At 35.1% G+C, this 21,285-nt stretch overlaps 1 protein-coding gene across 2 annotated transcripts in view; it reads left to right on the top strand.

Moving 5' to 3' along the window:
• Positions 1–21,285, top strand: part of PDE1A (phosphodiesterase 1A) — a 278,408-nt gene that overhangs the window by 254,375 nt on the left and 2,748 nt on the right. For both annotated transcript variants that reach the window (XM_054562441.1, XM_054562440.1), the window contains exon 14: positions 19,511–19,627. In XM_054562441.1, the coding sequence (XP_054418416.1) occupies positions 19,511–19,584 (74 nt within the window). In that variant the 3' untranslated portion in view covers positions 19,585–19,627. The remainder of the gene's footprint in view (positions 1–19,510; positions 19,628–21,285) is intronic.

Genomic DNA, 21,285 nt, shown 5'->3' with positions numbered 1-21,285 from the left:
TATCTTCCATCTCTTTTCTCTCCTCTTTCTTTTGGTTCCATAGATTGTAAAAAAAATGTCACTGGAACCATAAGAAGTTAAACCTCTCTCACTAGCAACCTGAATTCTCTCCTTACCTTTATTGATTCTCTTGGAGAAAACCTCAATCCACATCCAATGAATGAGACGCCTATATACCTTCTGCAGGTGTGGGTGGGAAGATAGAGTTTGACTACGCATTTTCCAAGAAACTTTGTTCCAAACACAGACATGACTTTTGAATCCAATGATTAAGAACATATGTTTTTGTTTCTGGGTACTTCTGTAACAATACTTACATCTACTTGTTCAAATAGGTGAGGACTATGGTAACAAACAGTTGGAACAAAAACAGACTAGTTAAGAGTTCACAGTATCAACTCATCAACAAGGCATACAACTTTTGTAGTTCTTTTAGAAGAGGAATTAAAAAGATAATAGTTCAATGAACTTTATTTAAAACAATATTACTATATTAATATTTATTAAGTATTTTTTACCACTTTGAAGAAAAAAGCTAGAGCTTAATTTTTCTTTTAATTTGAATGATTAAAAACTATCTGACTGAGGTGATGCAAATTAATACATAATTTTAAATTTTTTGAGTTTTTTAGTGTGATTGAGAGTTTTAAAGAATGTTTCAGAAGTAAACTGAAACAGAGACACTTTTAATTTTAGGAAAATCTGACTTAAAAAAAATAAGACAGCATTCTCTGTTTTGTGGCACAGTCTCAGACAATCTTAAGGCATGTTAAGTACATTAATTCAGTTACTTAAATTATTTTTTCCTAGAAAGTATTGACAGGGTCATAAGAGCCGGTTTAAAAAATGAGCACTATAACATAGCGTAAATAACCAATTTGCTCTTATTTCTACTCAGTTTCTAACTTAGTTTTAATTGAATGCAGGTCGAGCTGCCTGCTGCAATGAAAGCCAGACTCGTGAGACAGGTGCTGGGGAGAACGGAAAAGGTTTATTCTGATCCAGCAGTTGAAGAGGATGGAGGACTCTTGTTCCAAAGCCCATCTCCTCCTCTCAGTGCAGGCAGAGGTTTTATAAGGGGGGAGAGGGGAACAAACAGAGATCAAGGGGGTGGTTTGAAAAGTTCTCCACATGAAGAGGAGCACCATCCATCCTGATGAGGACCCCAAAAGTAGTCAAGCAACAGCTAGGTGTGCGTCATCCTGGCTCCGTGTCATCCTGGCTCCGTGGTTGAAGGTCGGTCAGCAAGTCTCCCAGAGCTGGAATGACTGAAGGTCAGAGTCTATATCTTTTGAAGTTCCTAGAATGCTTATACAAATGTGCTGTTTATCCATAAGCTACATATTAGAGTCAACATTTACAGAAACAATGTCAAAAGAATGATGGGATGGGCTATAGTGTCCCACTGTTACAAGGGAACTTTAGGAATAATTACAAGAAACTAGTATGCCATGCTTCCCACATTTGACCTCCATAGTTTCTTGTGTCCCCTTTGAAAAGTTCCACAGATGGAAACAAGCTGATTCTTCCCTGTGGTTTCACAGGGTGTGAAAAAGTTGCCATTGGAGCAACAAAGTGTAATTCCACCTGAATGTTACTTTATCCTCCTCATTTGCTTCTTTGGGGGAAAACCCAGGAGTCATCAGGAAACAAGGGCGAATGGCTTCAGTCTCTATTCCTGAGCTTTGACTCCCATGACACTTAATTTTCATAAGTGAAAATTTGAAAACCACCTTGAGGACTGATAGGTAAGCTGCTCAGGAATAATAAATGTGATTGTTAGCCTAAACATCACTTCCAAACCTGTTATATAGCAGGAGTTTAACTTCAAAGATCTACATTACGGTGATATCACTCTGTTCTTTTATGTCAGAGATCTCTGCTGAAGTTCTGCATGCATTCTTTTTCTAACTTGCCAGCAATATCTATTAGTTCCTAAAAGTTCTCCTCACTCTTCTGTATCTATTGGTTACAGAAAATAAAAAGATTTTTTTGAACAGAACAAAAACACGTCCATGCTACTTTGTGTTGAATTACTTTAAAAAACTATGTTTATAAATATTTGTTTGTAAAATATTATAATTATACCTTTCCATTACCTTTTTATCAATCAAAACTCTTCATGTAAAACATAATGAATTTTATGTTATAATCCCTAAACTACCAGGACTATGAATTCTAAGCATCATTTTGGGAAAATATATGTGTGCTTTTTAGATTTTAGAAGGGACAAGTTATTGGAGAAAAACAAAGTCTTTCAGAGATAAAAACTAGAACTTGCTCTCATTTTCTCTCTAATCATGGTTCAAAGCATTATTAACAGTTTAAATGAAATATTTCTAGTAATTTTAAAATAATATTTAAATTGTTATTAAATTAAATATTATGCATTTATTTTATTGTTTATATTTCTAATTTAATCTCTTCAGCTACCATTCTATGTTTTATTATCAGTTAAATAGAGCAGGAGTGTGCATTCGATAGAATGGAGCATCTGGAACATCAAAATTATAAAGTCCTAAAGGATGATATTCACCAAAGTGACTTAACCCTAGAAAGGCTTAAATACAGTTTGAATTGTGAGTGCGTACTTCTGTGTCATTTATTCATTTGATCATTCATTTATTGTAAAGACAAACTCAATAGTTTTCAACCCTGGTAACATATTAGCATGATCCACACGACTTTATTTTTTAAAAGTTAAACACAGTTTATCTGCAGCTCACAGAGGCAGGTCAAAATGAACACTTGTGCATTTAAATGAATGGACCTGGAGCAAGGGGATCAGTAAATTTCATCAACTCATGGTCAAGCACAGACCAGAATCTGAGCCAGTGCCACCCAGGCAAGCTGTTCACAAGTGTATCTTGTTGATGATATTCCTTAAATATCTGTCTTTGGTCACAGATTTCCATCCTTAAATGTTTGCCTTCTACTCTTGGGAAGTCAGTGAACTTTCTTCATACCTTTATCCTGTTCTTTCTGCCTCATTTAATGTAATTTGTGGGGAATCCTCCACTATAGGATTCATTAAAATGCTACCTATCTTCCAAAACTCCATTAAAACACCTTTTCTAAGAAGCCTATCATTTTTTCATATAAGCATAGATATATTTTCATATTACAGTGGGAATACTTCATGAATACTTGTATATTCTGCCTTGCATTCTCAAAGTGGGTAAAAAAGTGCTTTAAACAGTGATTTATGAGCAATCAGTGTTGAAACTGAAGTAAGAGTGGAGAGGAGATTCAGGATATATTTCCAACTTCACATGCGTGACAGAGATTCTGACGTTCCCCTTTGGAGGCCTATACCATCTCTCCACCCAGTCACTGCATATTATGAAATATTTGATTGGAGTGTGTTATGCATATTAACTATGGAGCCTGACAAAAAGTTAAGAACTACTAATGAGGTTATTTCAAAACTATTTACAGAGGCCTACTATGTGCAAAACAAACACCTGTAGTTTTTTTGTTTATTTGTTTGTTTGGGCGTTGTTGTTTTCTTTTTTTGAGATTGGAACTCACCAATGTTCAGCTTTAAATCTTCAGTGGCTCCTGATTGGGGCCAGATAAAAGCTCAGTAAGTGTTAAGTAGATGATAATTAATTCTGTGCTATGGGAATCTGATTTTTACTGTGAGCCCATATAAATGAAATGGTATTACCCACTATGTTGTACAATATTTTTCTTTAGTAGCCAAAAAATCTAAAAAAGAAAAAGCTACTGATAAATGCCTCATGGAAAAACTAAAGGTAAGGGTTATCCCCTCAAATCCTCCTTTTGCTTAATGTCTGTACTTGCTATGTTTTCTGACTCTCCAAACCTAGTCTCCTCTTCTAATTTTATTTTGTATTTTGAGTAATACTTGCGATAGTTTACAGGAGATTCATAGTCTCTGAAAACTGTGGAGGAAAAACGTGACAATGGGAATTTGGGGAGCAGGGAAGGTGGGGACGGAGAAGACGGTGGTGAATGGGAGGTTGCGCGGCTGAGCAGAGGTGGTGGGGGCAGGTAAGCCTGCAGACTTGGGGCACTAGCTAAGGAAGAGCACGCTGAAAAGGTTCTGTCTTTTAGGCGGTGCCCACCTATAATAAGTATAACTGGAATTTGCAATCAGAATTTGATTACATTCTCCACACTGCTCACACTAATCTCAAGATTTTGTCATACTCATAATTAGTCCAGGGCAAAGTACATTGGAAACTTTGTCTTGGCATTACACTGCAGAACAAAGTATCAGTCCCTTCATTTGTCAACATTTGCTTTTGTTCTTTCTCCAAAACGTCTAGTCTTATATTCCTCTTAATTCCAGATCTCTCATCCTCTCTTTCCCCATTTTACCTCTAGAATCCACCTCAGTTATTCAGAACAATTTAGTTCTGGCTCCAATGTAACCCATTTAACAAATCAAAAGCCTGACAATTGGCTAAAATGACACCTATAGTTCTTCAAGAATGCCTGAGAGTGTCAGAGATAGTCACCCCAAATTGTCCTTCTATACTATACCATACTGACCAAATGCTTATGAGTTATAGAAATTACTTATTATAGTTACATTAAATTATAAAAAGGAGGAATATATTGGGCATGATTATAACTTGTGGGACACACACAAACAAGAAAAGAATAATGATTTTCTTTATGCTTTCTCAGGAGATTAAGAAGTCCCTTAATAGATTCAAAGAGTGTCTACTCTAGATTAAATCACCTAGAACTGAGCTCCCTAGATATCCAGGCTATTATTTTGAATGGTTTTTGGCAACAAAACAAGTGGATAAAAAATAAGTTGAATTAGAAAAATGAAAATATACCTCTTCACCCATTTCCCTCAACCCTCATCCCATCTGACAACCATCAAAACATTCTTCTCATCCATGATTTGTCTCTGTTCTTGTTTGTTTAGTGTGTTTTTTAGATTCAGTTATTGATAGGTATGTATTTATTACCATATTATTATTCATCTTTTTCTTAAATAAGTCTCTTTAATATTCCATATAATAATAGTTTGGTGGTGATAACTCCTTTAGTTTTTTCTTATCTGGGAAGCTCTTTCTTTGCCCCCTAATTCTAAATGACAGCTTTGCTGGGAAGAGCAATCTTGGCTGTAGGTCCTTGCTCTTCATGACTTGAAATATTTCTTGCCAATCCCTTCTAGCCTACAAAGTTTCTTTTAAGAAATAAGCCAACAGTCTTATGGGAGCTCCTCTGTGGGTGACTAATTGCTTTCCTCTTGTTGCTTTTAAGATTCTCTTTTTATCTTTAACCTTTGGCATTTTAATTATGATGTGTTTTAGAGTGGGTCTCATTGTATCTATCTTGTTTGGGACTCTCTTTGTTAAGGGAAGAAGCTGTAACACCTTTTTGACCTAGTCTCTGAAGTCAAACACCATCACTTCTGCTATATTCTATTTATTAAAAGTAAGCCATTAAGTCCAGCTTACACTTAAGGAGAATGGTTTTAAGAGCAATCTCTGAAAGAAAGCACTATTGAAGATTTTGAGGATATAAACACATATACATAGTTCAAGTACACAAAGAGTGTCATGAAGGCCAGGGGAGGAAAGGGTGAGGGCTGAGTAGAAGTAAACAAAGAGGAGCAAGAATGGAGGACATCTATAATAGTGTCAACAATAAAGAAGAGTGAAAGAAAAAAGAAAAACAAGAAATTACTTCAAGATCATCATTGATGAGTACATGAATCACAAAAGGTTTCAGGAGCAAAAGTAAAAATATTAAACATTAAACATAAATACACTGATTATATTTATTTTATAATTTACCACAATGATTCCTACAAACATAGCTAATTATAAATGTTAAGTAAAATTTATTTTTCACAATTTCTTCACAACATTTTCTTTAGATTGTTAAAGTAACTTTTTTTTTCCAGAAGCAAGATCCTGTTCTCAGAAGTGTAAGTTTTCCTGATTAGTAAAAATCTTTAAGTAAAAAATGTATGGTGGCAGCTCTAATTTGACCAAAAGTCTTGGAGATTTCAATCTACTTGCTGGAAATCTACCTGGCTGAGTGAGAGAAAGGGAACCCATTTTACAGATTGCTCAATTGGAGTATGAACCACATTAATAACAACTAAAGATTCCTTGGCTGACCTGGCCCAATGAGAACAGATTTAGCTGATGGTTACATCAGCATCTTTATGCTTTCAAATGTTTGTTAAAATGGCATTTGTATCAATTCTCTTTACTAAGACAATATGAATGTCAATAAATGTTTTTTGAACAGATAATCACTAATTTCATCATTTCTGCAATGAAGTTTATCCATCTATTTCATTTTGGCTGTCCATTTTCTAAAAGATGAAAAAGGTAGTGTTATTTTCATAAACTATTATTTATATTAATTCCACCATGAGTCTTTCTGAACAAATACTATAATAGTTCTCTGCCATTTAAAAATGGTTCATAGAAAATAAATAATGATTCATAAAATTTTAAGGGATTGATATCATTGAAAAAATGTTTATTATAGAAGGAGTGAACAGCAGGGTAAATGCCTTAATATACTCTTTTTCTCTTTGGTGAGATTTATGAATTTCTTGTCCAATATATAATTCAGCGTAAGTTTAGCCAATTATTTTCCTCCTGGAAAGCCTATTTTTTTGTGTGGCTCTTCAATACCTTCTTTTCTGTGATCCTCTGACAGTTGACATAATAATTAATTATATTAGACTAGTAGGAGCACCCTAGTAATTAGTTAGCTGAGACTGACTGGTGTCCAATGTCGAATAATGTATTTTCACAAATAAGTATATTTATTCTTGCTCTCTGGCTCTGCCCTCGGAATGAAGGGAAAGGATATCATTTACTAGCAAGTTTAATTTCAAAAACACATTGTACACTCAAAATAGGAAAAGACAAAAAACACAACAGTTATCAAATTATATCCTGCATGGTACTGAGTTACAATCTACAACTCTGGAACTAGACTATCTTGTTCAGTCCTGGTTTCATCACTTATTAGCTATGTAACTTTGAGCAAGTCTTTTAATATCTGTTTCAGTTTGTTCATTTGTAAAGCAAGGATCATAAAAACAGTGTCTATCTCAAGAGCTTTTGTGAGGATTAAGTGTATCAATACATGTAAAGAAAGTGTTTAGAATTTAGTGTTTACTGAAATAATTCTTATCATTCTTGTTGGTTCACATGTGCACTTCTAAACTATATGGAGAGCTTATACAAGGCTTCCTTAAATATGTATGTTATGGAAAAACACTACTTGCTCATGACAATTCTGACATGAGATTATGCTGAATTAATGACAAAAACTTGTAATTGATCAATTCCATCAATGGAGTGAATTGTTGCATGGTGAATTGATGTTGATTCTTCTATAACCTTTCCATTTTTAATCAATCCATCATGATAGCATATTGAGTTTATCTCTCAAATCCATCCTGTTTCCTGCACGAGTGAATAAAGGAATGGAATTGTCTTATTCTGAATAGTTCATATAGCTGCTTAATTTGTATAGCTGAAAGTGAACAACCTTTATTACATTTTTGTTGAGGATTCTGCCACTGAAGATACCTGCCTTTATTTTTTCTTGGCACAGAATCCTTTAGGAAAACAAAATGTTCTCAAAAGAAGATATTTTAGTTAATCCAGCAAACTTGGTTCATGGCAATTTACTTCTTTCCCCAAAGAGTTTTTACCACCTTAGTTTTTATCCCTTAAAATATGCCTAGATTTAGACTTTTTATAGTCAAAACTGTTCTTTTGTCCTGAGTTTGCTTTTTCTAGGACTGTAGTTCATGCTTTGGTTAAGATAATTTTTTCATTGTTAACTACAGAAATCTAAAAGATTTCCAGAAATCACACACAAAAAAAGATTTATAGCTGAAGTCTTTGATTTTTGTTATACATGTTTAATGTCCATGTTTTCCTGCTTCTCCAAAAATATTATGAAAAATGTAGGGGAAAGGATCTAAGAGATCTCTTCAGGTGGGATTTTGTATATAAGTTTTATGATGTAAACCTTCACTTATCAGTTGCTCAAACTTTATTTTCATATCATCTGCAAAACACAACCTAGGTTCATTCTTCAGCAAGAGAACTGGTAGTGAGTAATCTTAGAAGTTTGCACTAACTTTAATTTTCATCAGGAAACCTTTGTGGAGGTCAGAAGAAAAATTCATGTATGGACCCCCTCAATAATCTTAATTTATCACTCTGGTTTCATTCAGAATGAGGTTCATTCAGAAGATTCCTTTGTCCCTATATCACCTTTCCATCTTGGGTTAGACTCCTCTAAAATATGCTGAGCAAGTTCTCTGATCAAAGGAAACCCAGAGACACTAGTAAGAAATAGAAATCTAATCAAATAAAGTCAGTTCAACAAGAGTGACAGAATAGTTTTGATGTCAGTTTAATGAAGAGATCATAGAACACCCACAATTTATTTTAAATAAGATCATTCCCAGCATGAGAATAATCCTGTTATATAAATCTTTATAGAGATTGCACCACTCCCCACAATCCTGTCTGGATGTTGTAGATCAATACTGTGCTTTGTGACTAACTGCTTAAAGTGCTTTTATTTTAAAGCATGAGTTTAAAATTAGTAAGTTTCCTTCAATAGGAGCAACTTGGATTTATGTCCAAGACAATCAATTTATTTCACTGCCACTTTCAAAAACTGTAAGTAGATGAGGCTAGCTCTCTCCATATAACTCTTCAAATTGTTCTTTACCATAAACAGCATAGGTTAAACAGGAAAATGTACACAGGAGAGAGAGAAAGAATGTGGAAAACATTTTGTAAGAATGCTAGTCTCTCATCCAAGTTAAAGTATACCTGGTTATGTGAGATTGATTTCTATTTTGATTGATTCTTGGGCCTTTATCAATGTACTTACCAAATCAGCCCTCTAAAATTCAATGACTTATGGCTAAATAAAATGGAAAAACAATGGTCTGTTTGGGTATTTAGTATCCTTGATTCAACTTATTCTAAAAATTGATCAAAAGATACTTATAGAATATCATTAAAAAACATCTAAAGATCACTACAATTTTGATTATGCATACCACCAGTATTTGATGAATCTTTCTTCTGTAGTAGGTATTAATTCATTGAAAATTATGATGATGAAGCTTGATTAACATTCTAAGTGGTTTTAATCTCTATTGGAAAATGAAAGGAAACATACTTTGCTGACTCTTCTCTCATTTTCTCAAGATGAAAACACACAAAAAAACACACAAAAAACTGCTTTCTCCGCTGATAAATGGTGAAAGTGATATGCAGGTGATTGCAGTTTGAGAAACTGTAGAACTAGAGGTTAGGCTTCTCGTTGCACTTTGTGAGAGGGATCTAGCCACTTGATAGTCTCAAAACCTTGGGCAGATGACTCAGCCTACATCTCAGTTTCCACAGTTGTTAAACCCCACTTCATAGGTTTGCTGTGAGGATTCAGGGAATTAAGATGAGTGAAGCATTTAAAGTAGTGCCCAGCACCTAGCAGTCATTCACAGAGTGTTATTATTTTTATATTTTAAATTGTGTAATAATTTATCCTAAAAGATTATTTTTCAAATAATAGTTCAGCAAGACCATAACTAGAGAACTGGAAACTCTAATACCTACTTGATAGTGTGTCTTATATTATTCCTTGCAAGCATTACTCATATCATCTGCTAAACTAGCATACTGTGATTCTAATATAATAATAGCTAGCTCACACTGCAGACTAGGAGCTTAGATTGTGTAATTTTACAGGATTTCTCTTTGTTCTGGTAGGCCTGTTCCTCCTATGACCACTATATCCTCCCTTCCCCCTGCTGAATTCAGAACCTGTTTATAAAGCAACATTTCCATCACTTTACAGCTTACCTTTTTTCAGGTTTTAATATTTGAAGCTGGATTAGATGAGCAGGTAAAAGCTCTTTGAGATGATCAGAATTATCCGAGGTTACTTACTCTCATTACCTTTCTCCTGGCTGTCAGACAAACTTCTACACACTTGTTTTGAACGTGTTCATTGTATTCATTCCAAAGAAGTAGCTTCCTATGTATGTGAGTTTGCAAATATCTTCAGTAAAAAGAAATTCCAAGGTCACTTTATTGCTCTTGTTGAAATAGCAGTAAGTTAAACTCCACTAGTTTTAACTTCAAGTTATCTATTTTTGGTCTGTGCTGGAGAAAATCACTTAATCATTCTGATCCTGTTTCTTATCTGTGAAGTTATGTTCTATGCAAAATTTTATTTTATTTTTATTTTCTATTTATTTATTTTTTTACTTTTTTAAATTGTTGTTCAAATACTGTTGTTTCCATTATCCCACCGCCACTTTCTCCTGCCCCGCCCACCCCAACCTCTCACCCTCAATCCTTCCCCCGTTTGGCTTTCTCCATGGGTCCTTGTACACTTCCTTGATGACCCTGCCCCAGCTTTTCCCCATTATTCCCCTCCCTGCTCCTCTCTGGTTACTGTCAGTTTGTTCTTTATTTCAGTATCTCTGGTTATATTAAGCTTACTTGTTTGTTTTGTTGATTAGTTTCGCATTATAGGTTCAGATCTTATGGTATTTGTCTTTCACCCCCTGGCTTAATTCATTTAGCATAATGCTTCCCAGTTCCATCCATGCTGTCTCAAAAGGCAGTAGCTCTTTCTTTCTTTCTTTCTTTCTGTTGCATAGTATTCCACTGTGTAAATGTACCATAGCTTTTTGATCCACTCATTTACTGTTGGGCACTTAGGTTTCTTCCAGCACTTGGCTATTGTAAATTGTGCTGCTATGAATATTGGGGTGCATAAGTTCTTTTGAATTGATGTTTTGGGATTCTTAGGGTATAATCACAGCAGTGGAATTGCTGGCTCAAAGGGAAGTTCCATTTTTAGTTTTCTGAGGAAACTCCAAACTGTTTTCCACAGTGCCTGCACCAGTCTGCATTCCCACCAACAGTGCACTAGGGTTCCTTTTTCTCCACAACCTCACCAGCACCTGTTCGTTGATTTGTTTATGATGGCCATTCTGACTGGTGTGAGGTGGTATCTCACTGTGGTTTTAATTTGCGTCTCTTTGATGGCTAGTGATGCTGAGCATCCTTTCATATGTCTCTGGGCCCTCTGTATGTCCTCCATGGAGAAAAGTCTGTTCAGGTCCTTTGTCCATTTTTAATTGGATCGTTTGTCTTCCTGGAGTGGAGTCGTGTGAGTTCTTTGTATATTTTGGAGATCACACCCCTGTCCAAGGTATCATTGGCAAATATGTTTTCCCATACAGTTGGTTCCCTTTTCATTTTGCTGATGTTTCCTTTAGCTGTGCAGAAGCTTGTTATTTTGATGAAGTGCTGTTTGTTTATTCTTTCCTTTATGTCCCCTGCTCTAGGGGAGATATTGGTGAAAATATTGTTGTGTGGAATATATGAGTTTCATGCCTATCTTTCCCTCTAGGACTTTTTTGAGGTCGTGACTTCTGTTTAAGTCTTTTATCCATCTTGAGTTCATTTTTGCATGTGATGTAAATTGGTGGTCAAGTTTCATTTTTTCTCATGTAGCTGTCCAGATCTCCCAACACCATTTATTGAAGAGGCTATTTTTACTCCATTTTATGCTTCTTCTCCTTTGTTAAATATTAACTGACCATAGACACATGGGTTTATATCTGGGCCCTCTATTCTATTCCATTGATCTATGTGTCTGTTCTTATGACAGTACTAGATTGTTTTGATTACAGTGATCTTATAATATGGTTTGAAGTCAGGTATTATGATCCCTCCTACTTTGTTCTTCTTTCTTAAAATTGTGGTGGCTATTCGGGGTTGTTTATGATTCCATATAAGTTTTTGAAATGTTTGTTCTATATCTGTAAAATATGTCATTGGTATTTTAATAGGGATTGTGTTGAATCTATAAATTGCTTTGGTTAGTATGGACATTTTGATGATGTTAATTCTTTCAATCCATGAACACAGTATATGCTTCCATTTATTTGTATCTTCCTTAATTTCTTTCTTCAGTGTTGTGTAGTTTTATGAATAAAGGTCTTTTACTTCCTTGGTTAGGTTTATTCCTAGGTATTTTATTTTTCTTGTTACTATAGCAGATGGGATTTTTTTCTTAATTTCTGATTCTGATGTTTCATTGCTGGTGTACAAAATGCCTTTGATTTCTGAATATTGACTTTGTATCCTGCTGTTTTGCCAAATTTACTTATTATGTCAAGTAGTTTTTTTGATGGGGTCTATAGGGTTTTCTATGTACACTGCCATGCCATCTGCAAACAATGACAGTTTTACTTCCTCCTTTCCAATTTGGGTGCCTTTTATTTCTTTTTCTTGTCTAATCACTGTGGCTAGGACTTCCAATACTATGTTGAATAAAAGTGGTCATCCTTGTCATGTTCCCAATCTTAGTGGGAACACTTTTAGTTTTTGCCTGTTGAGTATAATGTTGGCTGTAGGTTTTTCATATATGGTCTTTATTATGTTGAGGTATGCCCCTTTTACTCCCACTTTGCTGCGCGTTTTTTATCATAAATGGGTACTGTACTTTATCAAATGCTTTTTCCACATCTACCGATATGATCATGTAATTTCTGTCTTTCTTTTTGTTTATGTGATGTATTACATTATTTGATTTGCAAATATTGTACTATCCTTTCAACACTGGATGAATCCCACTTGATCATGGTGGATGATCTTTTTAATGTATTGCCAAATGTGGTTTGCCAACATTTTGTTGAGGATTTTAGCGTCTATGTTCATCAGCAATATTGGCCTGTAGTTTTCTTTCTTTGTTCTGTCTTTATCTGGTTTTGGGATTAGGTTGATTGTGGCCTCAAAAAAATAAATAAATAAATAAAGGAGAGAGAGAGAGAGAGAGAGTTTGGGAGTCTTCCCTCTTCTTGGATTTTTTGGAATAGTCTGAGAAGGATAAGGATTAGCTCTTCCTTAAATGTTTTGTAAAATTATCCTGCCCAGTCCAGGGCTTTTGTGTGCCAGGAGTTTTTTGATTAGTACTTTAATTTCACCAGCTGTTATCAGTATGTTCAGGCTTTCTACTTCTTAATTCAGTTTTGGAAGATTGTATTTTTCTAGAAGTTTGTCCATTTCACCCAGGTTTTCAAATTTCTTGGCATATAGTTGTTTGTAGTAATTTTTCACAATCCTTTCTATTTCTATGCTATCAGTTTTTATTTATCCTCTTTCATTTCTGATTTTATTTATTTGGGTCCTCTCCCTTTCTTGATGAGTCTGCTTAAAGGCTTGTTGATTTTGGTTTATCTTTTCAAAGAACCAGCTCCTGGGTTTATCAATCCTTTAATTGTTCTTTTAGTCTCTATGTCATTCAGTTCTGCTCTGATCTTGATTATTTCCTTCCTTCTACTTGCTCTGGGCTTTGTTGTTGTTTCTTCAGTTCTTGTAGATTGGGTTACAAGGCTTAGGTAGTTTATTTGAAATATTTCTATCTTTTTAGGTAGGCCTGTATTGCTATGAACTTCCCTCTCAAGTCTGCCTTTGCTGTGTCCCATAGGTTTTGGACTGTTGCGTGTTCATTTTTGTTTGTTTCCAGAAACTTTGTGATTTCATCTTTTGATCTCATTATTGGCTAATTCACAGTTTAATAACATGTTATTCAGTCTCCGTGAGTTTCAATGTTTTTGAGTTTTTTCCTTGAGGGTGACTTCTATTTTCAAGCCCTTGTGGTCTGTGAAAATGTTTGATGTGATTTCAGTTTTCCTGAATTTGTTGAGGCTTTTTTTTTTTGTTTCCTATAATGTGGTTTATCTTTTTGAAAATATTCTATGTGCATTTGAAAAGAATGTGTATTTTGCTTCTTTGGGATGATAGGTTCTATATATGCCAGTTAAGTCCATTTGATCTAATTCATCATTCAGTTCCACAATATCCTTTTTGATATTATGTTTGGAAGATCTATCTGTTGTTGACAGTGGGGTGTTAAAATCCCCTACTATCAGTGTGTTATTGTCTATATCTTTCTTGAAGTCCTCCAAGATTTTCCTTATATATTTGGGTGCTCCTATGTTGGGTGCATATAGGTTTACAATGTTTATGTCTTCTTGATGGATTCTTCCTTTGAGTATTATGAAGTGTCTCTGTGTCTTTTTTTATGGTCTTTGTTTTGAAGTCTCTTTTGTCTGATGTAAGTATTGCTACCCTGGCTTTTTTTTCTTGGAAAAAACCATTTTCATGACTATTTTCATGACCATTTTCTTGGAACATTCATTTTTTCTCAACCCTTTACTTTCAGTCTGTGTAGGTCTTTGGTTCTGAGGTGGGTCTCTGGTAGGCAGCATGTGTGCAGGTCATGTTTTCTTAACCATTCAGCTACCCTATGTCTTTTGATTGCAGCATTTAATCCATTTACATTTAAGGTTATTATTGATAGGTATTATTCATTTTTTTCCCTTTGGACCTGTGTTCCTCTCTCTCTCACTCTTCATCTTCTTAAAACAGTCCCTGTAGCATATGCTGTTTTGGAGGAGGTATATCCTTTAGGCCTTCTTTTGCCTGGGAAACTCCTTATTTCACCTTCCATTTTCATTGAGATCCTTCCTGGGTAGAGTAGTCTTGGGTGCAGGTCTTTGCTTTTCATTACTTGGAATATATCTTGCCATTCCCTTCTGGCTTGCAGGGTTTCTGCTGAGAAGTCAGCTGCTAGCCATATCCAGGCTCCTTTACATGTTACTACCTCTTTCTCCCTTGCTTGCTTTAAGATTCTCTGCTTGTCTTTGATATTTACCATTTTAATGATGATGTGTCTTGGAGTGGGTCTCATTGGGTTCCTCTTGGTTGGGACCCTCTGTGTTTCCTGGGCTTGTGTCACTTTTTCTCTCTTCCAATTAGGGAAGTTTTCCAACATTACTTTTTCAAACACTTTCTCTATCCTTCCTCCTCTTCTCCTTCTGGTATTCATATTATATGGATATTATAATGTTTCATGTTGTCCTGCATTTCCCTTAACCCCTCTTCATTCTTTTTGTGTCTTTTTTCATTTTCTTGCTCTTTCTGGGAGCTTTTTTCTACCTTGTCCTCCAGGTCACTGATTCGATACCGTACTTCATCTAGCCTGCTTTTGATTCCTTCTACTGTGTTCTTCAATTCAGAAATTGTATTCTTCATTTATTCTTGGTTCTTGTTGATTGTGTCTATGTCCTTTTTCTTGCTGGTGGAGTTTGTAGTAAGTTCCTCATAGTTTCCCTACAGTTTTTGGTAATTCTCACTGAACTCATTGAGCTTTCTAATAACCACTGTTTTGAACTCAATATCTGATAGTTGACTTGCCTCTATTTCATTTTGTACGCTTTCTGAAGATTCCTCCTTTCCTTTCAATTGGGAGTTGCTTCTTTGTCTTCCCATTGTTTGTGAGACTCTTATTTTTTGCTTCTGCTTCTTAAATTGATCTGTTTTGACTCCCTGACTTTGTGGTGTGAACTTCTATGGTAGGAGACCTGTGAGATGCAGTGGTGCAGTCTCCTTGATCTCCTGAACTTAATGCTCTTGGGATGCCTCACATGCTGTTTATGTTGGATCTCTGGACGTGATTGGGTTCTGATTGTTTTGGTCATTCTTTGATCATGGCCTTCCCTCCAGCTGGTCAACAGGGTCACTCTGCCCACCATGTCTTGTGTGTTGTTGTGCAGGTGCTGCCAGAACCAAACTGCAAAGCCCGGGAAACAAACCAACATCCACAAAAATAACCACCCCCCTGCAATCCTACTATTAAAAGCAAATGAACCAGTGTTATTAAGGCTGTAAAGAGATTAAGGCTTGTATAAGAAAGGAGAGAAATAACCTATAGTATAAAATCTAGTGACTTAATATGCACAGACTTGATGGACAAGAAATGAATGTTAAAAAGCTATCTAGTATAGAAAATATTGCAAATCATGGAGAAGACCAAAGTGGATTTTGTCTTGGTAGCCTGTAGTATTTACCGCTGATTCTTCTGTCTGTCAGAGGCTATAGGGCTTCTCTCTTGCTATTGTTCAATTGTTCATTCTGGGTGATTTCTCCACAATTTTGTTGTAATTTGAGACTGGTCCAGGGAGGAGGTCAGTATGACTTCCATTCACTCTACCATCTTGCCGATCAGGTTCTATCAAAAATTTTAACCCATAATTATACCGATAAGGTCTGTATCCTTAGAGAGTAATTTTTTATTAACCTTTAACTGAAATTTAGAATTTCCTTTATTTGTAGGCAACAATACACAGAGTAACATTTGTGGTATTTGTCACCAGTAGAAATCATAGACATTTTCATAACATTAAATTCATGAAGGTACCTTGAGATATTACTGGATATTGTTATAACTTTAAAATGACATAGATGAGGGACCTGCAGCCACACCTTGTGATTTGATGCATTAATAAAGAAGCATATATATTACTATGTCACACCACTAGGATAATAACCAAAATATTTTGGTAATTATATTTTAATGTAAGTGGAATCCTTGTAATCCTATGTATTTTATTTGTTTATAAATTTTATTTTGAGAAGGCCATAATTTCACCAAACTAAAAGAGGGGACCATGATTCAAAAACCTGATTTGGAACCTGGGACTGCATGGATCTTTCTCAAGACCTTTTACAGAGGTCACTCGAGTCAAGATGATCTTTAATGGATTGAACAAAGAAAATAATTTCTTCTCTGGCAGAAGAATAGGTCAAAATGATATGATTCTCTTTTTTATGAAAGACTAATGGTTACTTCCGAGTGGTATTATCCGAGTTATTGTAAGATTCTGCAACTAAAGAGTTATTAAGTAAAAGTAATATGATTTGAATTTGCTGAGGGCGCTAGCATTTTACTAAGCAATCTGTCTGCCATGCAATTGCTTGGCAATGTTGTGTTTGCATTCTTGAAAACATCTGAAATTTTTACAGTTTTTCAAGGAAAACACTTTGTTTTCAGTGTAGCAAAATTTTTGTCTTGAATTGGTCATAATTTTTAATTGCTGCTTTTCTAATTACATGTATTGAATTACTCATGGATGTAATGTGTATCCTTTTGTTACTTATTTTTTGTAATTATGGCATTGATACCATTTGATGATTTTATTCCTTGCCCATTCTTTTGTTACTGGGGAGTTTTTAGCCACTAGCTATAAGGACTTCAGTGTCCTTTGTTCATTGTAAAAGGGGCTCTGAAAGTTTTTGAGAGCCAGATAATTAATTACTTGTATTCCTTTCTTTTAATTCAGTATGTTCTTTTCACTCTGTTCTGTTCTTTCTAGTCTGTTTTGTTGTTTTCTGATCTAGTTACAAGAAATAGGATATTAAAGCAGACGTTTAAGCCAAGGCTCTTAGATAATAAATGTCTGAAACAAACTGACTTATTTTGGTTATAATATGCTTATAACCCTCACCCCACTCAAACAAGTGAAGGGGTCAGATTGTTGACAGTTGAAAAAGGATTTGTAAGGAAGATTTCTCTTCTCTTCTCTTCTCTTTTCCTTCCTTCCTCCCTTCCTTCCTCCCTTCCTTCCTTCCTACCTCTCTTCCTTCCTTCCTTCCTCCCTTCCTTCCTTTCTTCCTCCCTCCCTTCCTTCCTTCTCCTCATCAGAAGACATGCTTAGAGAGGGGAAGGGAGAAAGGGGGTGGGGAGAGAAACATAGAAACATCATTATGGAAGAGAAACATCTATCGGTTCCCTCTCTCATGCACCCTGACAGGGGACCGAACCTGCAACCTGAGTATGTGGAAATTGAACCCACAACATTTCTGCCTATGGGATGATACTCATCCAACTAAGGCACACTGGCCAGTGCAGACATTTCTTTAATGAGCTCTCTGCTATCAGGAAAAGATGTGACTTCTCTCTTTGTCTCAAATCAAGGGAAAACAGCTTCATCAGAACCCTTGGGGAGCTTGAAGTTAAGGGAATTTGGGGAAAGGAGGAGTCTAGTTCTTACATGAGAAATATAAAGGGTTATATGGTGACAGATGAACCAAACTAGACTTCAGTCTTTCCTCAAGTAATTAACGGAAACACTTGCCTCACAAGTGTTTCCTGTGAACCAAATATGTCCCACCCATATTTGAAAGGGGGATAGTCCCTCAGCAGACAGAAGCTGGAAAGGTACCAACAAATTTCCAGAGGCTGTGAACATTGCAAAGGAACCAGAGTTTCATGTACCCATACCAAGCTAGTCTCTAGCCATTTTCCTTCCCAAAAAGTCCCTGAATATGTTCTCAGAAGACTCAGCTCTAACCGCCTGACAATAGTAATAGGTAAGGAGAAACTCTGCTGCTCCTCTTAGCCCTCTTCTCTCCTTTCTTCAGCTCAGGAGGCCAAAGTAGACAATTTGGGGGAGGGGGACAAAAATGAAAGAAACATCAACAATGCCCCGCCCCCACACCATTTCTAGGCTCTGTAACAAACCCATTGTTGGATAGTAAGTTTTTCTTTGTTTTAAGATTGATGTGTATGATATGTGATTAGACCTGCTAATGTCTGAGTTGAGACTTGGGCAACTTAATGTGAACACATGATTTTTATTATCTAAGAATGATTGTAAAAGTCATGATACTACCTGAAATTTTGATTCTGGTATAAAAGATAAGTTTTCCCCATTGAATATACTTTAAACATAAAGTGAGAGATAAAATAGATTTGCTTTGTGATAATGCCTCATAAATTCTATATGTTCACTAATTTTATAACCTCAGTAGAAAATCTGTTGCAACTGAGATAGTGCAATCTTACAATATATATGAAGAAATTGTCTCAAAGTTAATTGGTGTAGAGTTTAACTGTTAATATATTTTCAAATAAATTTCAGACAGAAAGAGCATTTCATCATATATGACTATTTACTGAAATATCAAGATACTTTGAGTAATTGACTCAGAAATTAATTTCTATGACTTTTGTTTACTTTCTCATATAATAAGACTCTTTTAACTGTACATTTTGCTTTCAAAATATATTTCTATTTTGATAGATTCCCTGCAACTTCCCTAGAAATGTTGGAACATTTTCCATGCAAATGTTTTTCTTTTTTTATTCTTCTTCAAGGTTTATATGAAAGCCAAGTGATTCTAAGATTATAAATTCCATTAGTTTGTTTTGGCAGATTATGTTTTATCTTAAACATCAGTGTTCTCTTATACTCATTTGTTTTAAATTCATAGTAACTAAGCAATGTATGGTAAAAGACACTGATCATTAGAGGGTTTGTTTAAAAGAATTCATTTCAGTTAAAAATATTCAGGAAAAATATGCACAATTTTTACATTTGATTTAATAGATGTTTAAACATGTCTCATCTGCTTTGTTTCTGTATTCCCAGATTAAATTGCAACTTCACAAAGTTGTAAAATGGCCAGAAGATGATTTGTTATACTCTACAAATCCACAGTTTGAAAAGAAAGTGTTTGCTATCTTTGGAGAAACATGCCACAAAAATCCATTGTGAAAGAGTATTCAACATTTGTCCAATTGCTGCAGTTTCCTGACCTTTCCTGTTCTTTTCATGGACCTACTTTGTTCTTGTTTTCTCATTTTCTAGGTGAACCTGATCTTCATAAGAACACAGAAGATCAAGGAAATGCTGAAGAAAAACATGCTGATACACACTCATAGGTTTGAAACACCATAAAGGCTTCTGTCATGTTAAACATGAGAGGTAATTATTATTGTTTTAGATGAGAAACCTAATTTCTGAAATGAATTGTTTATAGAATATCACTAGAGACAAAGTTGTCTTAAATATCTCCCAGATTCTTATTTTTTTTAAATCTCTGTTTTCCACCTTCTGAGGCATAATCTTAAATATTTACCTTTCCAAAAAGTTCTTAATTTTCTTATAAATAAAAATTATACTTACCAAGACATTCCAGTTCTTCAAAAATAATAGGCTATAGTCAATAGGGAGGTTTAATCCTGACTTCTTTTTCCACTTCCGGTAGGAATTGTGAAGTTTACAATAGATGGTTATAACAAAACAAGTCCATATTATGATGAAAACATCAATATTTACTAAAAATCCATGGATGTGTGCCTCAATGGTTCTCTTTTAAAAATTCAGCTTCTAGGGCTTGCCTTTGATCTACCAAATTATTAACTCTGGAAGTGATGCCTTAGGAATCTGAATTTTTAACTACCCTATCTGTTGATATTATAATTCTATATGTTAAAGTTGAGAAACACTGTATTGGGCCTTCAGAGGACGTGCAGGTAGTTAGCAGGGAGGGATGTGTATTTATAGTGGAGATGTCTGAGTGTCTCCTTAAAAAAGCAAGGCGCAAAACCCAGTGTCATAATGTATCCTGTTGCTGGGGTGCTGGTGGGAACAAAAGAAAATGCTGAGGGTACCACAGCAAGAGTTTGGGATGTTATCATTAGCTCCTCAAATGTTGCTTTAGATATGAAAGAGTTAAAGTGTAATTAGTTATCATTCATTGCTCAGTATTCTCATGATTATAAGACGTATTGATAATAATAGTTTCATTAATAGCAACTTTCAAGTATGAGGCACTGTGGTGAACATCTTACATGTATTATATCACTCAGCAATTCCAGAGGTAGTCATTGTGAGTCCTATTTTACATGTGAAGCTTGGGTAGAAATCAAGCCACAAAGTGGCTGTACAGCAACTAAAGTCCATCTCTATATTTAACCATTTTAATACATTGTCCTATGTTAGCGATACCAGTTTCTTTCCTTTCCCTTCATCCAAACTATAAATTATTACCTTTAGAGCTCATAGCTATTTTCAGGAGGCCTTGGGTCCTGATGGTGTATGCTAGAGTCCTCAAAGTATATCTTAGAGAAAACCAATCCAGTGGAGTATTTATATATGTTTAAGTACAAAAGGTTTTATTGCCAAGTAAATACCATTAGACAACTAAGTTAAACAAAATTAAACAATATTCTTTCCTCTCGAATGCCTCTAAGCCAGTGTACATTATATGGCTTCAAAAGAAAAAGTTTAAGATCAGCATTTCCTATGCATTTATAATATCAAGCTGGAATATTTATGAACATTTTCCAAAAATTGTGTGTAGGAATCACAGGTTACCAGTACATTTGTAAAAATGATTAAGTATGAAAATATCTAAGACAAAAAAATTATCTGTAAGATTCTGGCATCTCATCAGTAAAAGATTTTGATGAGATTCAGATGGCAGTTAATAAAGTCTCTTTCTCTTTCTTTTTTTAACTAAAAAACCTCCAAAGCTGGAAATGTTTGAGGCCCACTAAAACTAAACAGTGATACTCAAACCCCAGCAGCTAGCAGACCATTAGACAATTGGTTTTCTTTTTTTCATCAGGATGTACTAA

Source organism: Pteronotus mesoamericanus, unplaced genomic scaffold (genome assembly GCF_021234165.1).
Source record: "Pteronotus mesoamericanus isolate MK-2021 breed Mesoamerican mustached bat unplaced genomic scaffold, CSHL_Meso_final scaffold_651, whole genome shotgun sequence".
Taxonomy (NCBI): domain Eukaryota; kingdom Metazoa; phylum Chordata; class Mammalia; order Chiroptera; family Mormoopidae; genus Pteronotus; species Pteronotus mesoamericanus.
The sequence above is the reverse complement of the archived record's forward strand: the minus strand, read 5'-3'. Positions and strand labels throughout refer to the sequence as shown.